Source organism: Trachurus japonicus, chromosome 22, assembly GCF_045865225.1.
Source record: "Trachurus japonicus isolate A0001 chromosome 22, Traja_1.0".
Classification (NCBI taxonomy): domain Eukaryota; kingdom Metazoa; phylum Chordata; class Actinopteri; order Carangiformes; family Carangidae; genus Trachurus; species Trachurus japonicus.
In genome coordinates this window covers 9,629,730-9,643,072 of record NC_140928.1, presented here as the reverse complement: position 1 = coordinate 9,643,072, position 13,343 = coordinate 9,629,730, and the positions used below count along the sequence as shown (strand labels likewise).

The following is a 13,343-nucleotide window of genomic DNA, read 5'->3' as shown; positions in this document are numbered from 1 at the left end:
TTGTAAGATGTTTACTAAGAGGACATGGGCGCAGTAGGCGGTAACATACGTGTTACCTTGGACTCCCCTCAGTTCCCCCTATTCATGTGCGGAATCTCATTGTTGGTGGGGACATCATTCAAGCTGGTGTTTTAAGGCCAGAGGGAGGCTCCCAGTTCATTAGAGCCGTGTTTCGAGGGTTGGAGTAAGAGGAGGGGTACTACGTCTTGTTGGTGACAGAGAGTCCCCAGAAGATTCACAGACTTTTGAGGGGAAAGTCCCAAAGGGCGGCAGAGAGGCTGAGCTAAGAGACAAACCAGAGGGAGAGTCCTGAGGAAGATGGCACCTGCCAGTTTGGTTATTATCTGGTTGCTGTTCACCATGAGGATGGTCATCTCAGCGGTGTATCTGGAGCCTCAGGAGGAAGGTGAGCATCACACAACAAAAGATGAAACATCACAAAAATCAAACAAACTGTAAATATTGATGATTGCAGGAGCTTTGAAATGTATTCAGATTGTTTAATTAGGTTAAATTATTCATAATAGTGTCATCAGCAAAATGATCTTCCAAGTATGATGAGCAAAAGTTCTCATCATGCAGCATTATGAGTTATATTATACTTCACATACTGTGCTGTTATATTTTTTGTCATAAATATTGATGCACAGAACATTTTGCATGTTATTGGTTTGTTTAATGTAGAATATTGCATCCTATCTAAAGGCTTCATCTTGTGTCTGTGAAATCTTCATTTCAGGTAAATCTGGTATAGTATAAAAAAGCAGAAAACTATAGTAGCTGAGTTAATGAAAGACAGATATGAAAACTGATATAAAAAATAATCAGTGTCTTTTCACATTATCTGACAGTAATGTTTTTGTGTGAGGTTTAATCTGTTTTTTGTATCTTCTTTCTATCAGAGCTCAATGAAACTGTCATCTGTACCAACGATCATATGGAGGTCGTTATTCCCAGTGCTTTCTTCCTCAACAAAGTGCCTCCAGTTTACGTAAGTCAGCACTAACTAAAGTATTTGCCCTCAAAGTAATGCAATGTGACTTTTTCTTCATAGTTGTATTTTTGTGTGTGTGTGTGTGTTTTTCCCTCTGTTTAGGTTTGGGATTTGCATTTAAATGATCCAGAGTGCCGTGGCACTGAGGTGGGAGATCACTATGTTTTCGGCATAAAGACAAACCTCTCCGACTGCGGGACTATAATGGTATGACCTTCAGTCTTTCGTTAAACATTTGCTTTAAAGCCTGTGAGAGTTTCTCAGACGGGCCGTGTCTGCAGGATTTAAGAGTTTAGGGGGGAAAAAAGAAAAAGAAAAACGTATAAAATAAAATATTGCACGTGAACTCAGACATTTAGAAGAACCACTGACAAAGGAAGAAGACACCACTATGAAGACAAACTACACTTGTGATCTCCATTATTGACAACATAAAATCCCCATCATAATAAATTATCTATTTTACGATGCCTCACCGTTGTTGTGGGAACTGGAGAAGGAGCAGCGCCTTTTTTTTTTTTTTCTTTCTGCAGTGATGTCAATGTGGACTGAGACTCTCTGTGCTCAGATGGACACTTTGGAATTAGCTCATAGCATGTATAATAAGATGGACAGAGAAAGGCACATACCCTGAGCCCAGACAGAGAGGGGTGAAGAGAAAAGAAGTGGGGGTGGCATGTATGTCAAGAAAGAAGGGTGACGTTGTTCTTTTTCCCTATAACAGCACAGGGCCTTATTCAACGCAGCACTGGGACCATGAATGGCCTTGTTGCCCTAAATTATCAGAATTGACATGGAAATGATGATTATTTGTTGAAGCTCGCTGAATAGGAAGGCCATAAATCACCAGCCAACAAGCCCCCTGATTATTTTAATCCAGCCACTCCCATGGATTCAGTCTTTGGAGAGGTTTCAATCCCTACTTCACCACACAAGTGTCCTTGAATTTCCTGCTTGGAATGCATGAAGGTTTTTCTTGTAAAGCAAGCAACAGTTTAACACAGGGAGGAAATCTCCCAGCGGCTTTACAAGGTTTTTTTGCACAGAGGCTGAGGGAAGGTCTCGCCCCGCTCTGGATTAGATGACTGTTGCTAAAGCAGAGGAATGCCATAGGTGTCAATCTCGCGTTCACCTTGACCTTAGAACCTTTTGAAACTCCACCGTCGGAGAAGAAATGACTGAATTGTTGGGGTTTAAAGGTCAGACGTTGCCATTCAAACGTGGCCGCGCCCTCGTTCGTGTTTCAGTGGCTGGTTCTGTGTTTGTGGGATGCAGAGCCGTCGTATTACCGAGTGATAAGTGCAAGTGTGACCTGCTGCTTGCTGTACTGTAGAAACCTGTCAGCAGTGCTCATAGTGGGGGGTCGTGTGTTTACAAAGAGGTAGTAAAAGATGTCTCAACCGTTAGAGCTCGGGGCAATTCATCCCGCTCAGTGACCACAGAAGCTCAGTGCTCCATCTGCACCCAGCAGGGGCCCACACAAACCCTGGACACAACCTTTTCACCCGTCTCCATTTTATGGTTTCACCAACGTCACTTGCCAGCGTAAGAATATTGAACAGTATCTCTCACATTTACAGCGTGTCAAAGGACGGTGGCTGTTGAAGCTATAGCTTGGGAAAGTGGTTACATAAAGTGACCTCTGTGGCTCCATCTGTTACTTTTTATGTGATCCTTACAACTGGAAATGCTGCAGCCACGGCCGGCCCACACAGCTCACATGGGACGTTACGTCTCTTCAAACAAACACTGACGTCTAGAGCCATTAGGAATTTGTTATGTGAACAGTGACTGTGTGTGACTGTCATTCACATCAATCAAAAAAATAATAATAATCTAAAATTATTTTGATATTTAATAATCTTTTGACAATTTAACCTAATTTGATGTTTCTAACTTCATAATAAATTGAATGTTTTGGGTGTTTGGACTGTTGAAACATGTAACTTTCCTGCATTTATCACTGTATTCTGGTGTTTTATGGGCCAAACTTACCAATTGATTAAAAATAATAATCAGCCGATTTCTCACCAATAATGAAAAGGATTAGTTGGTGTCAAGCACTGCTGTCCATGTGGAGTCAGTACTGTAAAATGGCTCATTTCTAACCAGATATACAAGCTGTCTCCTGTAGCCTGTGGATTAATTATTAAGTCGATTAACATTATTAGGAAACAATTTCTCATATTTGTTTTGAGCAATAATGCTAAATGTTCTGTAATGTAATATCTTAGTTTTGGACTGAGATGACAGATGTGTTTGCTGTTCTCTCCTCAGGCGTCAGATGATACACACATCATGTTCATAAACACCATACACAACAACGATTCGGACATCATCACGAGAAACTACATCAACATAACGTTTGTGTGCCGCTACCCCATCAACTACATGGTCCAGCAACCCAACGGTGAAAACATGATCAGAGTAGACGTCAGGTATGTGTGTGTGTGTTTAAACCTATATAATCATCATATTATACGTTTTCTACATGTGACTGTAAAATCTTGTTAAACACCACAGGACAATAACTCTGAACACGGAGGATGGAAACTTCTCCGTGTCGATGCTGTTGTACAAAGACGAAGCCTTTGAGGACAGGTGGACCACTGTGCCGTCTCTGACGCTGGATGACGACATCTTTGTCAAAGTTTTCATGGTAAATCAAATCACAAACTCCACTATTGTTTATTTTCCTTTGTTTGACACTGATATCTCCTATGAATGTGGATATTGTGGGAATGACCTGGGAGTAAAATGCCTGTCGGAGATATTGTGCATTGTAAGCATTGACTTTTAGAGGAAAACACATGAAAGGGTTTGAGGTATTCTTACTATTGACAGCTATTTTTGGACTGGGTTAAGCATGTTGTTAGTGTTACACCACGTTAAGCAACATGTTGTGTGGCGCGGTCTTCTATGCAACGCTGGAAATCTAACACTCCACCCGTGACCAGATCAGTCATCTGAGTGCGGCTCTTCCTCTCCTCCATGTTGTTTTAACTTCCCAGTACAGCTGTTGTTTACTGTGAATCAGCATTTTCATGTTTTACTACTGTCTGCCCCACAGATACCGGCTCACCTGGAGCTGCGTATGGAGAGATGCTGGGCTACACCGACCAGCGATCCATACAGCAATATACAGTACACCTTCATCAGAGACAGGTCAGTAGACTGTTTGAACAAAAGCAGTTTGTTTGTTTCTTTGTGTGTGTGTGTGTGTGTGTGTGTGTGAGTGTAATCTGAGCTAACAGGGGGAAAAAGGGAACTCATAATCAAGATACGGATTGGCAAAGCTTATTATTTTCCATTTGCCATCCTGCAGCTGAAGGAGCGAGAAGAAGTAGGTTAGGATTTACATATCCACACTAGATACTTTAACGACAGTGTGTTGAAACCTGCTTATTATGGCTGTGCTCTTTCACCACTCAGCTCTAAGTCCTCTTACGTGGGCGCTGTTGAAATCTGAAATAAGAGAATTTGTTGCTTAGAGAGCTGGCCAGACAACAACTCTCAAAGCCTGATCATGTGACCCCTGTCTGAGAGGCCACATGCGTTTCAGTTCAACAGCTGTGCACGTCCTTGACAACCAGGCACTATTTGGTACTGTTAGCAACAGTGGGAGCAGTGAAACGCACAATGATTTCACAACGCAGGGGGCACGGAGAGAAAATACTCAAACAAATCTGTCTCGTTTTTTAAAACCAGCTCAGCACAAATTAAAATCTGCTCCTTCCCTCTTTCTCCGTCTTCCTTTCCCAGCTGCCCCGTGGTGTCAAACGAACAGACCCTGAGTGTCCTGAAGAACGGCCAGGGTCCAGAGGCCACGTTCAGGATACAAATGTTCAAATTCGTTGGCGGCTCTTACACTAACGTCTTCCTGCACTGCAACGTCCAGATCTGCCACAACGCCCCAGGGCTATGCCAGCCTGTGAGTGAGCTCATGCAACACCCATTCCTCAGACTGGGAGTCAGAGGCCGGTTCAGACAAGTAGCCTGCTATATGTGCAGCTTATGTCCTTAATATAGACCCATCAGGCTGGAATTTATTTTTCAGCTACATGAGCTACCAGTGAAGCTGCCCTGATTTCAATATGCACTGGCTGACCCTGAAACTAAGAGCATCTCTGCTCTTTTTATGTTTTACTCATGTCTGTCCAAACAGAACTGCTCTGGTGAGGAGGGATCAATGCGGATGCGAAGAGACATCCCACTGTCCCATACAGTGTCTTATGGACCAATCAGACGCCTACTAAACGACAGTAAAGAGCCAAATATAAGTATGTTTTTACCTTTATATTATGATATCTACAATTTACAGCTTCAGTAGGTGCCAGACAGTGGTAACTATTTATATGCAATGTGTGGTTCCACCTGTTTAATTCTCTCTGTACGTGCAGGTGCGGTCCCCTCTGTGGAGACATTTGTCCTCGGAGGGCTGCTGGTCGTCCTGCTGCTGATCACAGGGGTGTTTGGGAGGCTGTGGCTCCGCTCCAGACGTTTCTACCCAGCCCAAGAGGCGCAGCTCACTCTGTCCAACATCCACCACATCTCAGAGGTGGCCTCATGAATCAGGGGATCTGATTGGACAAACAGACACATACACATGTACAGTTGCAAAACACACATGCACAGGTTTGATTTAAGATATGAATGAAAGTCTTGCAAATGTTTCTCTTTATAAAATATTGTCATTTTGTAGGAAATTGACTCAATAAAGATGTTCTTGGAGCGTTGTGTCTGTTTTATTTCTTCACAAGTCATGTCCATCTACTTAATAAAACTCTGCCAGAGCAGGAGAGTGGGATTTTATAGACGGGTATATGTGAGGTAATAATTTACTTTGTGCAGATTTGGTCATAATCAGACATAGATTGAATAGAGAACTTCCAAAATATATATATTAATTGCTGTCTTATTCAGTGTAATATAAGAGGGTGATGAAAGATAAATGTCATGAACAGCCCTAATATTTTATCCTCTTACCCATTATAAATAGGCCTAATTTAGGTAATGTATTAGTCTACAACCATTAAAATCCAAAAACGCCACAGTCATTTCATGACTGCTAACATACAAAACTGTCCTCAGGGTTTTCCCCCTCTGTCTATTTCTGTGCTCTCCCTCTCTCTCGCTCGGTCCATCTCTCAGCTCTGCGTCCATAAACCTAAATGACTCGGCAGCTGTACGTGATGACGTAGCGCTACGTCGCGGTCGTTCCCCCACCGCACCACGACCAACACAAACGCCGACCGACAGAAACAGTGAAGCGAAGGTCTCACTCACAGTCACAGCAGGACCGACCAGCTGCAGCCAGTTCATGTCAGCGTAAGAAGATTGGGACACATTTTATACTCTGAGATGATTGTGTGGTTGTTAATGCTGAAGTCGACGGAGCTGATTTGAGTGAATTTTTCCATCGATAAGAGACAAAAACCTGGAGAGCCCCGTAACTCGGGTAAGCGGTTTCCAGAAGCGACGCGCTGCTAATGCTAATGCTAACAGGCTGGCCATGTTGTTGATGTTCTTTTGTTTAACTTTTACAAACTTTTATAAATAGTCAGTTCACACTATCGCTTATGCATGTATCGCTTATATAACTCCATGTACTTAAATAGACTATAAAAGTGATATTGGAAAAAGGTCTAAATCGGTCAGACTCGTATCCCGGCTGTGGCTGTGTTGTTTGTGTTTTTAGCTGTTTGCTAACCTGCCAGTTATGCTTGCGTAATTTAGCCAGCTAACTTAGCTGCTGCTGCTGGCAATGGCTGTAAAGGCTTGAACAATGGCTCTCCTGTGTAGCGTGGGCTGAGTGGACTTGCAGCATTGTTGTGCGTCTTTAAATTATTGTTTGGTGTCCACTTGAGCCAGCTCTCATTATCCCCTTCACATATGCAACACTACCAAAAATAAGCCTGAGGCTCAGGATTCAGAGGTATTTACCGCGGCCGGGAGGCAAACAGTTTGAGTTAACAGGCAGAAATCCCTCAGGGTTTGTCTGACTTGTCACCACCAAAGTCCATGAATGAATGGCAGAGATCCTAAAGGTGAGGTGTCAGGTTTGCACTTAAGTCTTGGGAAGAACATGTGTCACCATGAAACCTAAGAAAGGTGTTGTGAAATATAAGTGGACAGCCTAAAGATTTAGTAAACATGCACAGACTATGACCAGGGTACAGAAAACCTTGAACTGGTGTAGGAGCTCATGTGTGGTGTGATGTGTTGTGTTGTTCATTAATTACAATGGGATAATGTAACACAGGCTTGCTCTGGCCCAGCTGACGACTCCACGTGTTTGGCTGAAAACATTTGTTATTATCATGTCATGTTTGAGATTTCTCAAGAGGCGTGAATCAAATACTGTTTTGTTGACTTTGTTTCAGGGTTGAACACTTCACACCTTTTCCCCACGGAGTAAGAAAGTAAAAATGGAGAACCTGCACCCCCACTGCCTTAAGTGCATCAACAGAAGATGCATGGTAAGACCAGAAACGGGTGTTTCCTGCGACCTCATCGGCTGCCCTCTTGTGTGCGGGGCGGTTTTTCACTCGTGCAAACTAGAGGAGCATCGTCTACTGTGTCCATATGAGCGTCTGCCATGCTTAAATAACGGCTTTGGCTGCCCCTTCACTATCGCCAGGATCAAGATGGCACAACATCTTGAGATTTGTCCAGCAAGTATAGTGTGTTGTACTATGGAGTGGAACCGCTGGCCCGTGAGCTACGCCGATCGCAAGTCCTATGAAAACTTGAGCAAAGACTTTGATGAGGTGGAGCAGTTAGACATGGCCCTGGCCCTGCAGGATCAGAGGATGTTGTTAGAGTCCCTGAAGGTCACGACCAATGTGTCAAAGAATGGAGATAAAGAAGCCGATGAAAGTGAAAAGATGGCCACAGCGTCAAGTTTACCAGAGACAGTGTTGGGTAATGGATCAGTGGAAATGGAAGATGAGCCCTACACCGAGTTATATAGTCCCTCAGATGAGACTAGCAGAAGTTTTGCAGCAGCCCTGGATATCCTCTCTAATTCCAAGGATATAGATGTAATCGTTGGAAATCTAAACGGGGAAAAGACTGATAAGAACGGCGCGCTCCACAACGGAGAAAACGGTGATAGCCACAATGTTTATGTCGCTGAAGGAGGAAAGAATGTAGATATGCAAGAGAGTGACTCTGATTCAGAGTGTGAGCTCGGAGCAGTGGGTGGAGTGGATTGCGCAGTGGGAACAACAGACGGAGAAGAAGATGGTATCGGCTGGGTAGAGGAAAATGATTTTGTGGAGTTGTTCTTTGAGGAAAAGGAAGACATTATCGAGGAGCCAATAAATGATTCCAACCTCGTCTGGCCAGAGATGCCGCAGGATTATATGCCCGTTGTAGCTCTGGGGCCTCCGGTGCCTCAACAAGCGCCACTCGCAGCTCCGATGCCATTCCTGCTGTCTGATCACGTGAGGAACAACTTCTTGCAACACTTACCCAGCGAACTCAGGTATAGGTGCTTGGAGCGTAAACTGCAGAATGTGGAAGTCCTGAGAGGTATAAGTATGTTTACATTTAACGGACGCAGGGCTCTGCTGTCGGACCCTTACCTGTTTCGAGCGAAGATGGAGGACAAGGCGGTGGACACCTCTGACCTGGAGGTGGCCGATGACCCCATGGGCCTGCACGGCATCGACCTCATCACTGCAGCGTTGCTCTTCTGCCTCGGCGATTCTCCAGGAGGCAGAGGAATCTCAGACAGCAGGTTTGTGGATGGCTACCACATTGACTTTGGTACTCAGACGTTCTCCTTCCCGTCCGCCATCCTCGCCACCAACACCATGGTCGGGGACATCGCATCGGCCTCGGCCTGCGATCACGCCAGCCCGCAGCTCTCCAACCCCAGCCCCTTCCACACTCTCAGACTGGACCTGGTCCTCGAATGCGTGGCTCGGTACCAAACCAAACAGCGCTCCATGTTCACGTTTGTGTGCGGGCAGCTGTTCCGGCGGGACGAGTTCTCGTCTCACTTCAAAAATGTTCACGGCGACATCCACGCCGGGCTCAACGGCTGGATGGAGCAACGCTGCCCCTTGGCCTACTACGGCTGCACCTACTCCCAAAGACGCTTCTGCCCGTCCGTACAGGGCTTCAGGATCATCCACGACAGGCACCTCGGCTCCTTCGGGGTTCAGCCAGGTCTACCTTTCAAAAATGGAGGCAGCCTCCCGAGATGCGCCCGCCACTTTGGCTCTCAGTGCGACGGATTCAGCAGTCTTCCATTCGAGGTGTTGCAACATGTAGCGAGCTTCCTGGACAGCTTCAGCTTGTGCCAACTATCCAGAGTGTCCCGCACCATGAGGGACGTGTGTGCCAGTCTGCTGCAGATGCGCGGCATGGTCGTCCTGCTGTGGGGGAAGAAACGGCGTGCAGATGGATCTCCTTCATGGCAGATCACAGATAAGGTTGGTGTGTTTTTTGAAATTACTATTTCTATATATACACTACTCACAAAAAGTTAGGGATATTTGACAAGAATATCCCTATAAAAAGCTCACAGTGATATTCTATCATGAAAGCCTTTTAAGTAGAAGGATGCAATGGTAATTTCTTTACTGTATACAAATTGTCATTGAACTAGAACATGTAGTGGTTCAATGACAATTGAACCACTAAATCAGACGGTGCTTGTGATTTTTGTGGTTAATCACCTTGTCAGAGAACAACATGTTACTCAATAAGTACTGAAACATTGAACAATTGGACATATGCATTCAAAAGTTTAGAGAAGGTTACACTAAGTTCACCTGTAAAGGTTATAGTGCATTTTAGCTGCATTCTGAAATTGAATCCAAAAGCCAAACATCCCTAACTTTTTGTGAGTAGTGTATTTCTTGTAATTTTATTTTGCAGTTTTTTATTAACAAACATAGACACAAAAAGAAATGTATACCCCCACCCCCAAGGCTCTTAAACAAAAATTGTATTACATTAACAGAAAAATGCAAGAACGAATACAAAAATAGTCAGATAGGAACATCTCATCATATGTTGGGTGAATTGATGTTTTGAGCATGTTATAAAGTAACTGTCACTATCCAATATAACTAGTGTTAAATTGTCTATTGAAAGGGAAAACCTTCTACAAATTCTATAATGGGACTCCAGGTCAGGGTGAAGTTTTTGCAGGCTTTACTTATCTTGTATCTCAGTTTTTACTATTTCTGTCTAATCACAGTGTCACTTACCTGCTGTGTGGAAATGAGGAATAATTAAGTGCTCTGTAATAGTAACAAATCGATCCTGTGTGTCACTCAGGTCTGGAGATTCAGCACAGCTTTCGGTACAGTCAATGAGTGGAAATTCGCCAACATCGCCAGCATGGCCGACCACCTCAAGAAGTGCAAGTTCAACACGATCGCTCGCCGGGAGGAGGCCATCCCCCTGCCGTGCATGTGTTTCACCAGAGAGCTCACGAAGGAGGGGAGGTGTTTACGTTCAGTTCTCAAACCAGTAGCATAAAAGATGAAGTCACCTTTTGGACATTTCTGAGACCATCAGAACTCAAATACATGTGTATTTCTCCTCCAGTGTTTACAGACATTAGTCTCCTCCAGCCTCAAAAAAAATGTAGAAAACTCCAGGTTGGATGTTATAAACTGTTGTTCTTTTGCTCCACAGTGGAAAACAAAAAATCGTCACTCCCATATATAAGACAAAGCCATTTTGTAGGCTGACATACTCCAATCACAGATCGGGATTGTAACAAGCAAATTTGATTGCTAGCCTTGTATCCTGCACTCTGGTGGATTTATTAATACCATTGTACTGTTCTACCATTATCTACTCTGACATTGTGTAAATAATCAGATGTTTTGATGTAGAATTTTTTTATTTTTATATCAAAAAGTCAGTACTGTGCTACATTGGAGGTAAGAGTAGAGCCTTAACTTGTGATACACTTGATTTTTCTGGTCTCGAGGTTGTTCAGAACATCTCAGTGGGATTTTCTCAACTGCTTCCAGCTGTAACAGTTTACTGGTGTCTTGCACGGTTTTATATCTTATCTTGATACCTGGAGTGACCACGCGTGTACCGCTTAGAGCTCATAGATTTCACGGCTTTAATTCTACACTTTCTGACTGACCAAACATCTGTGGTAGCTCTGCACAATGTACGCCGTCGTACAGGGACGATCATCGGACTGTGTCAACTCAACTGTGGGTGTTGTTGATTTCTGTTCACCAGCATAAGCGCATCATCACCATCGTTGTGTTTGGTGTTTTTAAATGTGTGTGTTTTTGTAGTTTGGCAGTTACAAGCGGCGGTCCATCTTCTGTTCCTCTCTCACCTCTGACTAACAGGCTGGCGTGTTAGTCAGGATGAGGTACAAGATAACACTATTCACCAGCCACATGGCAGTGCATTTCTTAGCTGTGGGTTGACCTGTGGTTTTATCTTTTCTACCAGCTACTTTGATAAGAAAACCAGCAACCGTGATCGAAATCTAAATGTAGCAAGCGAAATAATGAATGTACCCAGTGACTATGAGAATCCATCAGTGAGTGCTGCTAGTGAGCAGGAGGCTTCGTCTTCCTCCCTCGGCGTCAGACCTCATTATAAACCCTGCAGGCCGGGTGTTTAGATTTAAAGCAGGCTCACACTTCCCTCCAGAAACGACGAGCATCACTAATTATCCTCACATTCATTATTTATCATGTTTGTATGTTTTCGGCACTACACGTCCACTGTGTTTGAATGTTTCAGTGTCTCAGGGCTGCAGCACGAAGAGTTGTCTCGCTGTAGATTGTGTGTGTGTGTGTGTGTGTGTGTGTTTAGACGACAAACTCGCTAAGAACCACACGACAACTTGTCAGCTGCTTGATGGTAGCAGGCGTCTTAGAACTGACTGGTGTACCACTCAGTATTATTATAATGACATAATTGTGTGTGTGTGTGTTGCAGTGCTGGACTAACAAATTACATGTTTTTGTGTTTGTCATCCATCGGCGTTGTGCTTATAACTGAGTAACTGAAATAGGCTGTCAGTGAAAATACTGTTTGAATGTTACACTTTTAAAACACGGAGGCTTGTTTGGATTAAGTAATAATATCTAAAAACACATTAAATGTTTTGCTCCATGGTCCATTTGGGATAAAAAAAATCTGGTTGAAAATGTCACAAAAGAGTAACTGACTACTGGTAAGAAAAAATAATATTCCTTTGAGAAAATGTTGTGGGTTTTTTTTTTTTTGAAGTTTGATTTGAATCAATTTGTCTTTTTATTCTAGTAAGTCCCAATTCGTGTTTGATTTTTGTTGTTGTTTTTTGTACTGGTACTTTTATTTTGAAAGAGAAAAAAAATCTGCCTCTGTAATAGATTTGTATTTGAATTATTGATTTGCACATGAAGGCATGTACTGTAAATTTGAATTGATGATGCTGAGGGAGGGGTTTCTTTGCTGAAGTAGCAGGAATTGTTCTCCTTTGTGTTCTGCATGTGAGTTTGGTGTCTTTGTAAAATGTATCAGTCCAGTTGAAGACTCATCATTTACACAGTTGATTTCTCAGGCACAGTGCATTTAGTACATTTTCATACAAGCTGTTACATTTTGTTGAAAAATAAATCTTGTTATTATGAATTTCATCCATTTTTAACCTTTTTAAACTAGTGAAATGGAGTTCACACAACTTTGAGTCAAACGTGTTTAATCTGCCACACACAGCAACGTAGACGAGTCTTTGCAGGCACCTGGAGTGTGTCAAGATTTTCATCTGAATTTGAAGTTTTGTGTTCACTCCTGCTGAAGTGTGTGTGTGTGTGTTGTTTTTGTTTTGTTTTACTTTTTTCACCACAATTTGCCAGCTTCATTTGTTTGACTTTTGAAGCATTTTAATAAAGAGGTTCTCAGTTTTTCAATACTGATATGTTTTTTTTTGTTTGTTTGTTTTTTACTGCCGCTGGAAAAAGGATGAACAGACACAGACACCTCCCTTGGTTGTTACAATTGGGGGAAAAAAGTATTGTATGCACATCCTGTCTTGTATTAAGGTCAGGGAGGCGATAACGGATTTACTAAAGGACAAATGGAAAGTCTGGATTAAAATTCTCAAATGTTATTGGACTGAAAACAGGTGATATTTAAAGTTTATTGCACCACAGTGACCTGCAAATTAAACCACAGACATCCTGTTTATGTGACAGGCTTGTAAGCAACATAAAATATACAACTACACAAATTGAAATAGTTAAATTCTGTTTGTTTGCAAGATTTAATATAGTTTGTGTTTTTCTCTATTTTATAGTAGTACAATATCAATATTGTTTTTGTTTTTTATCTGTCCTGTTATTATAGACAGAGAGGTTTT

General features: G+C 42.8%; 2 protein-coding genes across 2 annotated transcripts; both read left to right on the top strand.

Moving 5' to 3' along the window:
* LOC146963467 (uromodulin) lies at nt 1-5,723 on the top strand. The gene is made up of 9 exons (XM_085767151.1): nt 1-406; nt 903-991; nt 1,097-1,201; nt 3,272-3,432; nt 3,518-3,653; nt 4,065-4,159; nt 4,757-4,925; nt 5,160-5,274; nt 5,395-5,723. Exons 1-9 carry the CDS (start codon nt 319-321, stop codon nt 5,562-5,564), a joined length of 1,128 nt encoding a protein of 375 aa, XP_085623277.1. The 5' UTR covers nt 1-318; the 3' UTR covers nt 5,565-5,723.
* Nucleotides 5,724-6,214: 491 nt separating this feature from the next.
* Nucleotides 6,215-12,894, top strand: fbxo30a (F-box protein 30a). Its single transcript, XM_085767014.1, has 3 exons — nt 6,215-6,452; nt 7,378-9,438; nt 10,292-12,894. The coding sequence occupies exons 2-3, from the start codon at nt 7,423-7,425 to the stop codon at nt 10,493-10,495; spliced, it is 2,220 nt and encodes a 739-aa protein (XP_085623140.1). The 5' UTR covers nt 6,215-6,452; nt 7,378-7,422; the 3' UTR covers nt 10,496-12,894.
* The last annotated feature ends 449 nt before the right edge of the window (nt 12,895-13,343 follow it).

Bases quoted from the DNA above. Each gene is read 5' to 3' on its own strand.
- fbxo30a (XM_085767014.1), top strand. From the start codon at position 7,423: ATGGAGAACCTGCACCCCCACTGCCTTAAGTGCATCAACAGAAGATGC. The intron at 9,439-10,291 runs GTTGGTGTGTTT...TGTGTCACTCAG, and splicing joins CATGGCAGATCACAGATAAG to GTCTGGAGATTCAGCACAGC.
- LOC146963467 (XM_085767151.1), top strand. From the start codon at position 319: ATGGCACCTGCCAGTTTGGTTATTATCTGGTTGCTGTTCACCATGAGG. The intron at 992-1,096 runs GTAAGTCAGCAC...CCCTCTGTTTAG, and splicing joins ACAAAGTGCCTCCAGTTTAC to GTTTGGGATTTGCATTTAAA. The intron at 3,433-3,517 runs GTATGTGTGTGT...TAAACACCACAG, and splicing joins ATGATCAGAGTAGACGTCAG to GACAATAACTCTGAACACGG.